Source organism: Dermacentor andersoni, chromosome 1 (genome assembly GCF_023375885.2).
Source record: "Dermacentor andersoni chromosome 1, qqDerAnde1_hic_scaffold, whole genome shotgun sequence".
NCBI lineage: Eukaryota > Metazoa > Arthropoda > Arachnida > Ixodida > Ixodidae > Dermacentor > Dermacentor andersoni.
The window spans coordinates 399268284-399285211 of record NC_092814.1 but is presented as its reverse complement, the minus strand read 5'-3'; the positions used below and the strand labels follow the sequence as shown (position 1 = coordinate 399285211).

The 16928-nt window shown below is 46.6% G+C and overlaps 1 protein-coding gene across 2 annotated transcripts in view; it reads left to right on the top strand.

Annotated features, from left to right (window-relative positions):
* Positions 1-16928, top strand: part of LOC126518594 (transcriptional adapter 1-like) — a 146042-nt gene that overhangs the window by 65608 nt on the left and 63506 nt on the right. For both annotated transcript variants that reach the window (XM_055064925.2, XM_050168368.3), the window contains exon 6: positions 6043-6246. In XM_055064925.2, the coding sequence (XP_054920900.2) occupies positions 6043-6246 (204 nt within the window). The remainder of the gene's footprint in view (positions 1-6042; positions 6247-16928) is intronic.

The window sequence follows — 16928 nt, the reverse complement described above, 5'->3', positions numbered from 1 at the left end:
GACGAGAAAAACAACACTTTTGGTATAGCATTTACTCAATGAAAACACATATTGACCAGAATGTCCCGGCCACTATTAACGCGCATGAGCGACCACGCCATGTCTGCCAATTCATGAAAAAGGTCATCTGCATTCTCGTCACCAAAACGATAAAAAACATCGAATATCTGACTTCACAGTGTACTGACCCTCTCATTTCATTGATTGTATCCGGAATCAACAACATGACAGCTTGTGAAACTGTCCTCATATGTTTGAATGCATCCACAATAAGTCGTTGGCTAGTGCCGATATTATATCTAAAAAAAAAAAAAATTTACATTATGGGGTTTTACGTGCCGAAACCACTTTCTGATTATGAGGCACGCGGTAGTGGAGGACTGCGGACATTTCGACCACCTGGGGTTCTTTAACGTGCACTTAAATCTAAGTACACAGGTGTTTTCGCATTTCGCCCCCATCGAAATGCAGCTGCCGTGGCCGGGATTCGATCCCGCGACCTCATGCTCAGCAGCCCAACACCATAGCCACTGAGCAACCACGGCGGGTGATTTCATATCTATTGAGAATGTTTCAACAAAAGTAAATGTAAAAATATTACGAGGTTTACGTCTCAGTCTGCGTCTTCGTGTTTGATTTAGTACTGCCTGACTGGTTTCAGCAGTTTCTGTTATAACTTTGCTTTTGTTACTAATGGGGCGGCGTAATCCGTTGTCTTCGTATTGCTCCATGTTGAAGTGTACTCGATAAGCATGCAGAGCTGTTCATTGGATCTTTTCCAGATCGTACTCCTGCCTGATGGCAAGTGTCCCTGATCCGTCCGACTTTTTCACAAAAATCTTCCCATTGCGGCACCATACGTATTTCCACCCATTTTCGCGCTTTTTAGACGAAGCCATTCCGAGGAGACGTTTTAGTGTTAGGCATAAGTGTTCATTCACGTAGACAGGCGACACTGATTCATTGCCAAAGTCGCTGTTCTTAAGACGCAGTTTTCTTGCCTTCTCAAGCAGGGCATCCCGCTTCTGTCGTCGCGTGAACTGTACAATAATGCAGCCTGGCTTATTTCTAGCATGAACATGGTGACAAGCCTCAATGTCATCTGGTGCAACGCTCACTCCTGAAAGCTGTCCAAGTTTGCAAAAACAGCCATTACGTCCCCGTCGGGGCTTTTTGCGATACCTTTAATTTCGATATTTTTGTTCCTCGAATATTGTTCGAAGTGTTGTAAATGAGACTCCGCGTCTGCAAGGCGTTTCTTGATCCTGTTCAGTTCAGTGCGTAGCATACTATTTTCATCCTTGAGCTCAGTGTTTTCCGCCTTGATGGCGTCGTAATCCTGTCGAATGTCTTCGAAGACGCCATTCATGTGATCCATACTGCAAACATCTCCACGAAATTCTGTTCGCAGTGCTTTCATCTGCGCGCGGAACTCCCTCTCTACAGCCTCACGGACTGTCTTTAGCTCCTGCCGTAGTTAATCTCTTAAATCATTGATTGACTTCTGCATGACTCAAGACAGTATCAGCACACACCAAAACACACTCAAAAGAAAGGTGCGAAGTAAAACCTAAGCAAGGGCAGCAGTAACAGCTACTGAGTAGAAACAAACAAGGACCAAAAATGGCACCCGTGCAGAAAGCACCAACCTGTAAAATAGGCAAATGTAGATGCGTGAGATGCTTTGACCACTACGCTGTGTTGCATCTGGGTCGCAAGCCCCAAGGGTAGCGTTGGCCTGGCGGCCTGGGGCACAGCTGGAAGCATCCGAAGGTCCTGGCAAAGGATGAGTCGACTGCTAACAGAACAACTTGTTTATTTTAGCATCGCAAAAGAGCGGCCGGTCAGGTCGACCGAAGTGGAGAGACGGGAGAGCACGTTACTCGACGGAAGAAATCGGAGCCTCCCTCGGCGTCCGTGGGCTGCTGCTTTTATACTCTCGGAGTCGAGGGCAAGAAGGAACGGCTCGCGATGAGGCGCACGTGACGGCGCCGCACGGACACGTTGAGACTAGAAGTGACGCATCCGCCGCTTCACAGTTGGGGAGCTCCTCTCCCCGGCTGCCGCGCTTTGACAAACGTGGGCACCAACATGCACACACACACACACACACACACGCACGCACGCACGCACGCACGCACGCACGCACGCACGCACGCACGCGCGAAGACACGTGGCATTGAAACATGCCTGGACACGCTTGGGAGGAAGCGTTGCAGCAGCGCTGAACGGGCCAAAATGTCCGCCGCTTTGAACAAAGCGCCGGCGTCCGTTGTATCCGCGCTGGCTATACCGCGTGTCGGAGGCGAAACGTAACAGACCGCCCCACCGGGAGAAGGAGATCTCGATGGTCAGGGGACTGCATCCGCTGTCCGGAGGGATGTCGCTCGATGATGCTCATAACTGAAGTCGGTCGTCCCTCGGCGTTTCTTGAGCGCAGCGCACAGAGAAGGCCTCGTTCTCATGTTCAGGTTCACACAGGGGAGGAAAAGAACTAGGAAGCTTACCAGCAAGTATGTGGCCTGTAGGGTGGGCAACACAGCAACAAAGACGATCAAGTGGAAAGTCAGAGAGGCCGAAATAATCTCATGGGTAGTGGCAGCGCAGAAGAAACCGGCCATGAGTAACTACTTAAGAGGAAAAAACGAAATCAGGAAGGAAACAATATATGATAACTCAAAGGGAAGCTCATTACTTTTCGAAGCGAGATTGAGATGCCTTAGAACACGCACTTTTAGAGCGAGATATAAGAAGGAAGAACAAGCATGTGCTTGCTGCGGTAAAGCTAGCGAAACGATGGAGCATGTTTTATTAGAATGTAAAGACATCTGCCCAGAGGTTGATTTAGGCACCACTGGCCTCCTTGAAGCCCTTGGTTTCAGCAAGAGTAGGGGAAAAGTAAACATGTCCGTAATAGAGATTAGTAAGAGGCGATTGGAAAATTGGTGGAAGAAAAGTAGGGAAACGACAGAAAACGGGACGTACAAAAGCAAAGTTTGCAATAGGTGGTCAGAAAATTTGGTTGTGGGAGTTCATATTGGTTTTTTCTTTATTTCTTTTTAACCTAGATAGGACATTAGGCAGTATAATAGCAAGAGCTTTGTGGTGCAACCCAATGCCCCGTTCCAAAGGGGGACGCACATAATATCCATCCATCCATCCATCCACATCACGTCTGCCTAGCGGTTGATTTAGGCACCACTGGTCTCCTTGAAGCCCTTGGGTTTAGCGAGAGCAGTGGTAAAGTAAACATGTCTGCAATAGGGATTAGTAAGAGGCGATTGGAGGATTGGTGGAAGAAAAGTAGGGAAACTACAAAAAATGGAGACGTACAAAAGCAAAGTTCACTCTAGGGAATCAGAAAATTTGGTTGTGGGAGTTCATAGTATTTCTTTTTTTCTTGTTTAACCTAGGTAGGACATTAGGCAGTATAATAGCAAGAGCTTGGTGGCGCAACCCACCGCACCGTTGCAAAGGGGACGCCCATAACATTCATCCATACATCCAATGGGAATATTGACCTGCCATCCTCGGTACACCTGCATCGCAGCCACACGTGTTGTTGCTTGTGTGCTGACTCTTGAATCCAGCTGCACTGTAGCCCCAACTTAAAAAGGGAAAGCCTGCACAAATCAGAAGAAATGTATGTAAGGCAACATGCTGAGGCTATGTCCGCCATGCCCACTGAAGTGGCAGTTCTGCAGTGTGTCCTTTATAGCGGGTTGGTATGGCATCTATGGTCCTGTAGATGGTGCTGCAGCAATGACATCACACATCCAATGGGAATTGTGACCTGCCATCCTCGGTGTATCTGCATTGCAGCCACACATGTTGTTGCTTGTGTTGCTGACTCGTGGATCCAGCTTCACTGCAGCTCAGACTTGAAAACGGAAAGCCTCTGCGAGCCAGAAGAGATGTTTGTAAGGCAACATGCTGAGGCTAGGTTTGTAATGCACACATGGGGAATTACAGAGGGTAATGTTGAATTTCGTTGTTGAAGTAATGCTGAATGATGAAGTAATGTTGAGCATTGATTTGTAGCAATTGCTACGAACGGGTGGAGTTCTGACTTTCCCTTTATTAATTACTTCTCTCTATTTTGCGGGTTTCCGCGGAACTATTATGTCGAACTCTTGCCTTTGCTTTGAGTTGTTGACAAATTCCACTTCGCCCTGCCATCTGCTAGCCGCCTGGTTAGCTCAGATGGTAGAGTGGCTGCCCCGGTAAGGCGGTGGTCCCGGGTTCGAGTGCCGGTCTAGGACGAATTTTTCTTGAACTGTGAGGCTTTTCTTTTGAGGAACCCGTATGGGGGTTTCCGTTGTAGCAATTGCTGCGAATGTGTGGATGTATGATTTTCCCTTTATTTACTATATACAGCCTAAAAATGAACTGTTAAAAAGGAAGTTCTGAATTGTTTCTAGTATACAATGTTAGCTAAAAGTAGATGCAGTCAGAAAAAGTAATTGCACAGAAGTTTATCATCTTGAAGTGTTGCAATACTAGGTGCTGGAGTTCAGTTGTAATTTCAAAGTACAACTCGGGCAGTCTGAAAGCTTATTCAGACCTGTGCACAACATTGGGCCTGCGCCCTGGTGCCCTCTCTCTTCAGCGGGCTGTCGAGAAAGACTCCCAGCGAATGAAGAAGGCACACAAAGTCCATCTCCTGAAAGGACAGAGGGCTAAGAAGTCACCTGCTGCCAAGGACACCAAATTCTACAATGCAGGAGCATTCTAGACAGTGTGTGCCAGTATGGAACTTTGAGGCTTGTTTTCTCAAAAGTTTGTTTTGAGCTTATCACCTCGCTCGTGGAAAGCATAGCACGGCAATGGGAGCACGGATTTTAATCCTGTTTGTTTTGCTGCAATTGGTGAAGTGTGCCTTATGTCAAGACAGTCTCAGATTTACCATTTAGGCTCACCATTTTTTTATTACACAATAATTGGAGCATGATACATTCTAAACATAAAGAGAAGGTGCATACTATATCGTTTAGAAGAAGAGCAGAGAAATTTAAAAAGAAATTAAGAGAATCTTGACTTAGACTATACTTCTTAGTAACTATTAAAAACATTTACAGACCCATAACCCATTTTGCTGTCACGCTAGGCTTTCCACGAGCAAGCAACATGTGAGCAATATATAAATAATGATAAAATAAAAACTACTGAAGATATGATTGTGAAACTTTGCAGCTGTCTGTTTGATGCTATTTCGAACCTGTATGCCAAATTTCATCACTCTAAGATAAAAAATGAAAAAGTTAGTTCCGATCCCCTCATCCCCCCTTAAATGCACATGAAATGGGAGACTGAGAATAAATTGGTTCTACATGTTTGGGGGGTTGTACCCGCCCTCCTCTTTTATGCCAAAGGCCCTGAGGGGATAAATTGAATGAGATGAAGTGCACACTGAGAGTTCCTTTGGTGGGCCTGGCCAAGCTTGGAGCCATAGAGTACTCTAGTCTGCACCCTCAAATATTAGTAGCAGGAGCGTCAGTATTTGTCAAGGTATCGTCTCGCCGACATGCCCTGGTGTGTGGACCTATTGCAGTCAGGGCAGAATCTTACTCCAAGTGGAGCTGCCACTCACAGACACTTACTTGACCCTGACTGAGCTATGATACTTGCCTTAGACAGCTAAATAGACAGCTAAGCAGACAGCTACCGTTCCAATTCTGGCGAAGCTGGCAAAAGAGAGAGCTTTGCAAGGACAGCATCCAACTGAAAAGAAAAATGATGAGGGCAACTTTGCTGTGCAAACAAGATGGCGGCTTGGCAGAAAGCGTGGAAACTCGATGGGAAGGTTGTATGCTTTCAGGAAAATGTAGTCACGTTTTCTTATGCACTTAGTGTAAGTGACGTGTTTTGCAAGTGTTTGTGCATGCAATCTGTTGAATATGATATGTGCTCTTCTTAGCTTGTTGTTGCGAAGTGGCATCATGTTTTTCCAGGTGCTATATTCCTGGATGTTAATATAGACTATACAATGCTCTCTGGGTAGGACTATTGAGAGCTGTGTTGCTGTCCCTCCTTGGTGTGCAGAAGCGGTTTGTGCCAGTGGCAGTTACCCGGCATGTGCCTACGGCACGTGAGCCTGCAGCCGAACGCAGTTTGGACTTGTGTCTTCGAGAGCGCTGCCTTCCTGACTCGACTCTTGTCCATGGGCGCATGTTCGTCATTGCTTGGGACTGCGGACTGGAGGCTGTCGACGACCGGGCGGTGGAGCTGGTGTTGCTTGCCATCAAGGTACACTGACGTGTTCAGGGGCACACTTTGGTTGCACCAAGTGGCATCCACCTGAGAGAATCCTCCTGAGTTGAAGGTCGAGTGAAGAACACGGTTGAAGTGCACACGTGCCAACAGAAAAAGGAAAAAAAAACACCAATGCCTTATTTGCAGCGAACAAAGTGCACGGTAGTCATTGTTATATAGGTGTCAAAATGCAGTGCATTTGCGTGTAACTCAGGGAGAGGCCGTCATGTCCACTTGGTGTTGTGTGCGCTGTAGATTGTATGTAAAGTGGTTCGAGTGCCCAAACGTTAAAAAAGAATTGTTCTGGTGGTGGGTCTGCATTTTTCTTAACCGCCTTTCCGGCAGTTGCTCTACCATCTGAGCTAACCAGGAACATGCGTTCCTGGTTAGCTCGGTTAGCATGTTCCTGGCAGTATGGCTTTGTAGCTTCCTTCGGGGGTGACCCTTTTTACTTGAGCATAAAAGTGGTACTCTGTAGGCAATTGGGACCAAATGAATATTATTCGTGGTCATCCTGAGCTTGAGCAATTTTTTTTTGTGATTCATTAACTAATTAGCTGTTTGTAAAAAATTATGTAATTTAAGTAACTACTTGATTTGGGGATAGTATAACAATTTAAGGGTTTTGTTTGTGCTGCTTTGTCATGTGCTGTTCCCCCCTTAGCAAGGAACAATTCGTAACATTGCTCAGCAATATTTTCTGGGCTCTGACTTCCTGCCCCTTATAAAACAGCAATAGACAGCCTGAGTAATGGCAAGTCACATGGGCCAGATGAACAGGGAGCAGCTGTCTATAAGTTTTTCAGGACAGAAATGCCAATGACTTTCTACCAAGTTATAGCTGAATGGATAGATGGATGGATGGATGGGTAGAACTTTCTTGTACGTCTGGCAAGGTTTAACGCGACCTCGGCTCAGGTCTTCCACGGGGGAACGTCAAGGCCCTGCCTCAACACCAGCTCACGGGCTTGCTGGACTGCCCACGTCTGGATTCTGAGGTCTGAGCTGCTCAGAGCGGCGGCCCACCTCGACGACAGGGTCTCCGGAGTAACTGCCATCCTTCCTATAACTACATTGCACTCCCACAGCATGTGTTTGAATCTTGCTGGTCCTTCCTGGCACAATTTGTGCGTGTCGTCCTGATGCTTATCTGGGAAGATACGTTTCAGACGGAATGGATTAGGTAAGGTGTTCGTCTGGAGTTGTCTCCAGGCGACGGCCTGCCTCCTGTTCAATTTGGGATTCGGCGGTGGGTGTATCCTTCTGACGTTCAGATATGCACTGGTTATGTCGCTGTATCTGGTGAGCCTGTCCCGTTCTGCTCGAGAAGCGTTCGCTATCGTGCGAGAGGCGTTGCCCTGTTCGGCGCGGCGGGTCATGTCTCGCGCCATCCGGTGCGCCGTCTCGTTTAGGTTCGGGAGCACATCACCTCCCGTGGTGACGTGCGCGGGGAACCATATGATCCTCGAGCTCGCGGTTTTGGATCTGCCCGCTTTGGCCAGAATGGACAGGGCTTCCTTGGAAATTCGACCTTTCGCGTTATTATTTTACTGCCGTTTGTGAGTCACTTAGTACGACTTCGCATTCCTGTTCTGTGAGGGCGAGCGCAATCGCTACTTCCTCCGCTATTTCCGAGTGTTTGGTGTATACACTGCATGTGGTTCTGATTTTGGACTCTGCGAAGACTACGGCGGTGTATTTTTGGCCGTTCGGATATTAGGCTGCATCGACAAAGCGTGCGTTTCTCTCCCTGCCGAATGAACGGAGCAGAGCCTTGGCTCTTGCCTTTCTTCTACCTCGGTTCTAATCGGGGTGCACGTTTCTTGGGATGTTTGCCACCGTAATGGTGTTTCTGATTTTGTTGGGGACTTGCATTTTCTGGCCGTGCTGGTTGTGGTACGTTATGCCGAGCGTGTTCATAATGTACCTCCCCCTCGTGGTGGTCGACAGGCGTTCGAGCTGCGACATGCGTTGTGCTTCGGCTATTTCTTCCAGGGTGTTGTATATGCCCAGCTGAGCCAGGAGCTCGGTGCTCGTCGATTCCGGCAGGCCCAGGGCTATCTTGTACATTTTCCTTATGAGCGTGTTGATCTTGTTTTCCGCGACGTACCAGTTGTGGTAGGCGGCTACGTAGGCGATGTGGCTGACAATGAATGAGTGGATCAGTCGAATGACGTTTTCTTCCTTCATGACCGCATGTCTATTGGTTATTCTCTTTATGAGTCTCGTGGTGCTGGTGACTTTGCCTTCAATCTTCCTCACGGTTTCATTGTTAGCTCCGTTGGCCTCAATGATAATTCCGAGGATTTTGATCTTGTTTACTTTGGGGATTGCGTTTCCATCTTGGGTGTACAGTCCGATTTCCTCATACTCCCGGGGCCCTGTGTAGCTCTTTGGTGGCATGCCTCTGCGCGTGGGCCAGTAAAGGAGTAGTTCGCACTTGCTCGGGGAGCATTTGAGGCCCGTTCCTTGCAGGTACTCTTCGACTTTGTGAATGGCCGTTTGTAGTGCGTGTTCAATTTCATAGCTGAATGCTATGAAAAAAAAAAAAGGGGGGGGGGGGGGGGCAAGTACCTCTTGCTTTCAGGGTAGCACATCTAGTACTGATCCTCAGAACTGATGACCCTGCAGAGTTACTTTCAGTTATCCTACTGCCCCGTTAGTTTAACTGTTAGACTACGAAATTTAGACGAAAGTGTTAGCTAGACAGCTTCAAACTGTTATAAGGAAGCCTCCTCAAATTTTGAAAAACACTTGCATGTCAGGTTAGCAGCACTTAGCATTGTCCCGAAGCACAAAGTGTGCACCATGGTAGATGGTCGTGTTTCCATCTCCTTTTACTGCTGGCTTCACCCTTAGTCATTTTCGTGCTCTTCCTGTGCCGGTATTTCTACCATTTTCTTTTCACTGGGTGTGTGCCACTCGGTATGTGCTGCTTTTCAGTGTCACTTGGGCAATGCTATCAGGTTAGCTTGAGCTTGAACACTGTGGTGCAGAGCATGTCACCGGTTTCATTCCTGTTGCATGGTCGCAGTACTCCCGACTTGTCGCAGCTGGGCCCGTGCGAATTGTTGTTGCTGCCGTGTGAAGTGACTGTGAGCGACGCACATGCTACACTGTGATGTGAAACCATTTGAAGGCATCAGAGGTAAAGCATTCACGAGGCATTAATTTGTCTTCCTGGCGATGTTGCACGCGATTCCTCAACTCGGAAGGTAACGTGCAACTTCTGCATTCGAAATAATGACGTGCTGAGCAAGTTTGTGCACAATATTATTGGTGGCGTGCCACACCATAATCAGAGGAAGGAAGAATAAGCACAGCAGTCTCAACAAATTATTCCCTTTGAGCAGTTGCCTGTAAATAAGCCACACACCTTAAAATTATGCTTGCATATGACCCGTGACATAGACTCAATTTTCTGTGATCTTGGGCAAATATTTCTACACATATCAAGCACGACATGTGCAATTCCACATTCTTTCCCATTTTGTATATATCCTTCTATACGATCCCAATCAAGATTGGCAGCGTGTGTAATTAAATAAATAAATGTATTAGTATTTAAAGTATTCACTTGAATCTAATGCAAACCTTTTTTCCGTTAAAACAGGCCCAAAAATTGCATGCGCGTTGAATCGAGTAGGGCCCTAAATCTGTATTACCTCATCGCCATTGGCATTCCAAAAAGCATTCCCTCGTACGCGCTTTGAGCCTAGCTGCTTCCTCTATGTGCTGTGGTACCTGTGCTTGGGTTAGTCCGGCTTCCCATTTTCTGCATTTGCTCTATGAGCATGGAAGTGCTAACTGTGAAGACACACCGAGTTCATCATGATGCTGCAATTAAAAGGAAAGTGATCACGTGTGCAGAGACATAGGGAATCGGGCCACATCATGGGCGTTCGGAGTTCCCGTAACTTGTGTGCGGGACTGGCGCAAAAAGAAGCGTTCTACTCTGGCGGCTGCTGCATATGGCGTGGCCACGCGCGTCCCCTAACTTGAGAGCGATCTGCGATGGGGACAGAGTCTATGCGTCTAGGTGTACCGTGCTCTGTTCTCATTGCTTAGTTCACATTGAAGCAAGAGGCAGCATGAAATTCAATTTGCTCGCTCCTACTACCACACTTCCTTACTCCAGCGTTTTGATAGCGAGTTTCCGCGGTCAGTGAGTGAGACATCTTCATGTTTGCTTATGCGCGTGGCACCATGCATGTTAATTTAGTCAGTAAGCGAATGTTTACAAGCATATACGGCGAATAAAACTACTATCCTTACTTTGCATAGCTGTCCTACTAATTTGCTATCACAATCGATGCTTCACCTTTTGGGCGAAACCGACTTTTTTTAATTCATCGCAGCTTCAGCACACTGGCAGTAAATCATTGTTTTTCCAAGTGATGTGAAGTTGTATTCCTGTAGGGAAGAATGAGGTGTGCCATACTGTAAAGCACTTTTCTTTTTTTAAGTCACAGCAAACGGGTGCATGTTACAATTGAGGGCGGTTTTGTTTTTCTTTTTTTTTGGTCACTGAGAACAGGTGCGCGATGCAATTAAGGGCGCATTAGAATCAAGTAAATACAGTGAGTCTATGCCACTCTAAATTCACCTAAGACAGCGTACAAACACTCTAAGCACCCGAAAATAATGAAAAGAGAATTCCGTAATTATTTCGAAAGCTGCCTGCACACTTTCATCCCATTTATCGTAAAGCCTGCAATTAACTGACACTCTTGAATGGTATGTTCAGTTCATCATCATCGGGTACACTTTACATGCACTTCATAAAATATGTTTTTAATGCTCTGGAATATTCGTAGTAATTCTTTACAAAAGATGTAGTTACCCTACAAGGGTAAACTTTTATCGAATGCAACGCAGAGCATGTGACTTGAAAGGACTTGCAGAAGGCTGATGATTGGTGCATACTTCATGTGAAAAACAAGTACAGAATGAAGGAAATGAGAGGTGTCCACTTCTTTTGTGCTGTTTGTTTTTTTGCGATCGTCTTAACATATAGGGCCTGCATACAAATATAATCAAGGTGCCACTTCAGCACATGGGGGAAACAAAGTATGCGCATCGTTAATGCCCCTAAAGAACAGAAAAACTATTATTTGGTGATTATTTACGACCTTCCTAACTAATACAGTCATTTGAAACTTTTGGTGCACGTAATCCATTACAAATATGGCCCACGTTCTCTTGAAATATATAATTTGTGTCGCCTTTGGTTCTCCCAGAACAGCCAGAAATGTTCACATTTGTTTCATTTAACGCCTCAAAACGGGAACACCTAAAAATGGGGAGAACATCACAGTTTAGGAATTTTTATTTAGCACCTAATTACTATACACCGCAGAATTTGCCTGCACATTGCATCTGACATGCACCTCACACTCTGGTGAATAATCCAGTTCTTTCAGCATACCGTAAAAACATGCGCCTAATGTTTTCAAGCAATTCTAGTCGCACTGTGCTGCAAATAGTTGCAAGTTCGCATGTAGCATGACTGCTTCCAATGCGATGGAAACACGCATGGATGTAGGAGGTGGCCGAGCCCTTGCCGAGTTAGCTGAATGCGGCATCTAGGCTAGCATTGATAGCACAGGAGACGGAAGAGTGGGCTTGCAAGCTGACGTTTAACGTTGAACTTGGGTCACTGGGTATGTGCTCCTTATAAAAAACTCGAGGCCTTAGCTTCCGAACACTTCTTTATTTGGCAAGCGCTAGCTCATACTTTGCCCTCTTCTCTCGCACTTCCCCTAAGAAAGTGGTTGACATCATCTCCAAGATGGACAACTTCTGTACTGGGCGGTTGACCACGTGACCGGTGCAAGATGCATGGGATAGGGTCTGACCACTCATCTCATCCAGGATGCAGCCAAGGCAGTTGCTCAAGTTTCCAGAATGTCGGTGACAGGTTCTCATCCATGGCTTGCGCATGCCGGCAGGTTTTGCTCTCGCCGTCCTATTTGCATGGAGTAAGTTCGGTGACGGACGGCTCCTTCTCTGCACCATGGCACTCGCAACCAAGAGCTGGGTGGATGCAATAGGTGTAAGGTGCTCCAGGGTATGTGGAAAGGTGTAATGGTTCGAGGAATTACTTTTGGAAATGCGGTTGTTTGCTTGAAGTCCAGGGGTACAATCGGGACTCGATGGCAGCCAAAGGTCAGTGGGATGCCTCACATCGGGTGCTTACGGGAAGACTACAGATGAAGTTAAGCAGGGTCGTATGGGCTGGACTAGTTTTGAAGTGAGGGAAGCTCACAGTAAAATTGATTATGAAAAACAACTGAGGAATATGGAAGAAAGTAAATGGGTTGCGAGAGTGGTCAGGTATTTGTACAGGAAAAACATTGACTCACAGTAGAGGAAAAGAACTAGGAGGCATATCAGCAAGTGTGCATCATCATCATCATCATTTATTATTCCCTTAAGGGTCCCTTCAGGGACATTACATAAGGGGGGGGGGGAGGAGACAGCAATGGGAAAGTGCCATACATCAGCTCAAAAAAAGAAAAAAAAAGAAAGAATGCAAACAAAGGTAACAGAAAAATAAATAATAAACTGTAGAAAACATCAGGTATAAACAGGACAATGAAAATATCTCAAACTGAGTGGCAATAAATTAAAAGAAAAGTGTACACGTAAAAGTGAAACACCCTAAACGTAAGTGGCAAAAAGGAAGAGAAGAAAAAATAGGCGATGACACAAGCAAGTCTGATTGCTGGGAAAGGAAACGTGAGGAAAAGTGGCTATTTTGGGTTGAAATGGTGTGATAGTAACTGTCTAAATTTGGAGGGATTTGACTCTAAAACCACGGCTTCGGGAAGATTGTTCCATTCTTTTATGGCGATGGGGAGGAAGGATTCGTTGAAGGCGTTGGAAGAACCATGCAAACGCTGTATGCTAAGGGAGTTAAACAAACGGTGAGATGAGCGTAATGGAGCATGTAATAAGTTCTCGCGCAGTGCAGGAAAGTTAAAGTATAATTTATGAAAAATACAGAGCATTGCAAATTTCCGGTGGAGTGCTAGGGGTTCGAGTTCGAGAGACAATTTCATGTCAGTAATGCTGTGCCAAGGTGAGTACTGGGAAGTTATGAAGCGGGCTGCCCGGTTCTGAATGGCTTTGAGCGATTAAATCAAGTAAACCTGGTGAGGGTTCCATATGGCTGAGGCATACTCCATTTTAGAGCGGACGTATGTTTCGTATGCTAGTTGCCTGATGGATGGAAGGGACATAGCCAGAGATCTTCGGATGAAACCAAATGTTCTGGAAATGTTAGCATAAAGTTTCGTGATATGGTCCACCCAAGTTAGCCTGTTAGTTATTTCGACTCCCGGTACCTGTATGAGTTTGTTACTTATAACGCCGTGGAGTTCAGCGAGTACGGGAAAAGGGTAGTGGAACGTTTACGTGAGATGTGCATGCATTTACATTTTGAAATATTAAGCTGCATAAGCCAGTCAGAACACCATTTCTGGATTTTGTTTAGGATTTTGTTTAGGTTTAGGTTTTTGTTTAGGATTTTCTTTAGTACAGTGTGGTGCGACTGGTGTAGTGACCAACATGGCAACATTTATTTATTTTATTTCAATACCCTAAAGGCCCAATGCGGGCATTATACATAGGGGGGGATTTATCAAAGAAAACTTAACAATATACAACACAGATTATAAACGGCTCAAGACAGAAATAAACAAGTAAAGAAGCCAGGTACAAGTTAATAGGGGAAAAAAATGGCTAGGAACAGGAACTGAAAAATTGCACATGTAGCGAATCCCACAAAACAAAACAAAAATTGCCCCTTCAGGAGTTACAAAACATGGCATCTAACATTTCATGGAACGTTACGGCAGACATGCACGCACAAAAAAAAAAAAGAAAAACAACACACATCATTTTACATTAGAATTTTCTAAGTATGACCAAAGAGCTGTTTGAAATTATGATGTTCCAGTGATAGCCGCAATACTAGAAGGAAGGGAATTCCACTCTTCGATAGCCAGGACCAAAGGTGAGTATTTGTATCGTTCTGTCCGAGCGAAGATGGGTTTAGTCTCTATATGATCTACACGAGCCGATGTGTGCAGCGCCGAGAGAAGATGTGAACTTGCAAATGATGTGTTGCTGTGGCAGAGAGTATGGAAAAGGGATAAACGGCTGAATTTTCTGTGCATGACCAGAGGCGGGAGATGGAGCGATATTTTCAGTGCTGTTACACTTTGATACCGAGAGTAATGGGAAAGGATGAATCGAGCAGCCTTGTTTTGTATAGATTCCAACATGTTAATAAGATAGGTATACTAATGAGGATTCCAGATCACTGATGCATATTCTATCACAAGCCTGATTAGCATGTTGAATGCGTGAAGTTTTGTATCCTGGTTGGGTTTGTGTAGTCGGCGTTTAAGAAGACCAAGTTTTTTTAAGGCTTTGGTAGTAATCAGTTCAATATGAGTGATCCAGGATACAGTTTCAATGATAGTATTATTAAATGTGTAGGTATTAGGACTCGTGTTAGCAGCAGAAGTAAACTTGAGATGTTTAGTTTTATCTGCGTTAATTACTATGTGCCACCTGCCGCACCAATGAGTTAGCTCATCAAGATCAATCTGGAGAGCAATGATGTCGCAAGAGCTCGATATTACTCGGTAAATTACACAGTCATCTGCAAATAGTTGTATTGTTGATGTTATGTTCGACGTGATGTCATTAATATTGCTACGGGATAGTATTTCTAATGACGAAGAGCCGAACAGTAAGAAGACGACGACGATTGGAAGCTAGCGCGGGCTGTTGCCTCTTGGCCAACTGCGGCGTATTGCCTTGTAACTATACTTGTAAATAGCTTTTCGTCGGTGTCTTCCTACGTAACATATCTGGTGGAGGTGGACGTTCCCTGTACCTCGTCACGGAGCTTCGCAGTGGACGGTACGTCGAGCCTTCCATCATAGCTCCCGGCGACGACAACTCGACCCCGCCGGCTCCGACACCTGCTGCCACTTCGACGACCTACATCACTCTCCCTGCTCCCCGTGATCTTGGCATATTCTCGGCAAAAGATGGGGAAGACCTCGAGGACTGGATCAGCCTGTACGAACACGTCAGCCGCAATACCCGGTGGGACCCTACTATCATGCTCGCCAACGTAGTCTTTTACCTCGGTGGCACACCTCGAGTTTGGTATCGGACGCACAAAGATGAGCTCACCAGTTGGGAGCTCCTACTCTTGCCCGCCAGGTGGCCTTTCTCGTCCCTATGCTGCCCGCTCAGATAATGCCGCCACCGATTCTCCTGCGCCGAACCGCCCCTATTCTCGTTCGCCTTCGCCCCAACGACGACAATCCAACCCAACCCCGTCGCTCCTATTCGCCGACTCCCTTCGGACGCCGCTCCCAGCTGGAAAACTAGACGATGCAGCGCCTCGAGGTGACGCTGCATTGCTTCCTACGCCGCCAAATCCTCTCCTGATGTTGCACACTCATCTGAACCTTCTTGACGTGCAAGTCGACGGTGTTCCTGTATCTGCTCTCATAGACACTGGGGTGCATTTGTCGGTAATGAGCGCCGACCTTCGTAACCGGCTGAGGAAAATAATCACGCCCGCCACGACGCCTGTTGTCCGTGTCGCCGATGGCGGAACAGCCCCCGTAATTGGTATGTGCGCCTCCCGTGTCTCCTTCGCGGATCGCTCCACTACCGTGCTATTCACAGTCATCGTTCACTGTCCCCACGACATCATCCTCGGCTTAGACTTCCTCTCCGCACATTCTGCTCTCATCGATTGCTCCGCCAGTACTCTCCGCCTCGACCTGCCTGTTCTGGATCCCGCTGAACAACACCCTACTCGCCTCAGTTTCGTCGACTTCGGTCGCTTGCCACCTTCGGCACTGACTTACATTGACTTCGTGCCATCCCCACCAGTCCCCGACGGTCGCTACATCGCGGCTCCTATGCAAGACGTCCTCCTTACACACGGGATCACAGTACCTCATACAGTTTTATCTATTACGGCGAATTGCGTCTGCCTGCCAGTGGTCAATTTTGGCTTGACGACACAAGTGCTGCCACGCGGGATGTCTCTGGCCCAACATTGCTCATTCGAGGATCACTCTGTAGCATCGATTTCAGTAGACAACAATTCAGCCGATCCTCTTCTACCATCGCAGTCGGCAACTTGTACCATCGCCAACTTACAGAAAATGATTGCACCCGACATGCCGTCCGAGCACGCTCGTGCGCTCTACCGCGTTCTGATTTCCTACCAAAATATTTTTTTTACTTTTACGATCGTCCTTTGGCCCAAACAACAGCTGTTAAACATCGCATTAATTCCGGCGAGGCCCCTCCTATTCATCGCCGCCCGTATCGAGTATCACCGGCTGAGCGTCAAGTTATTCACACCGAAGTTCGCAAAATGCTTGCCAAGAACATTATTGAACTGTCATGTAGTCCATGGGCGTCACCTGTTGTGCTGGTAAAAAAGAAGGATGGCTCATGGCGCTTTTGCGTGGATTATCGGCACCTTAACAGGGTTACCAAAAAGGATGTGTATCCCCTACCTCGTATTGATGACGCCCTTGACTGCCTCCACGGTGCTCGCTATTTCTCCTCTATTGACCTTCGCTCCGGCTATTGGCAGATTGCCGTGGACGATCTCGACCACGAGA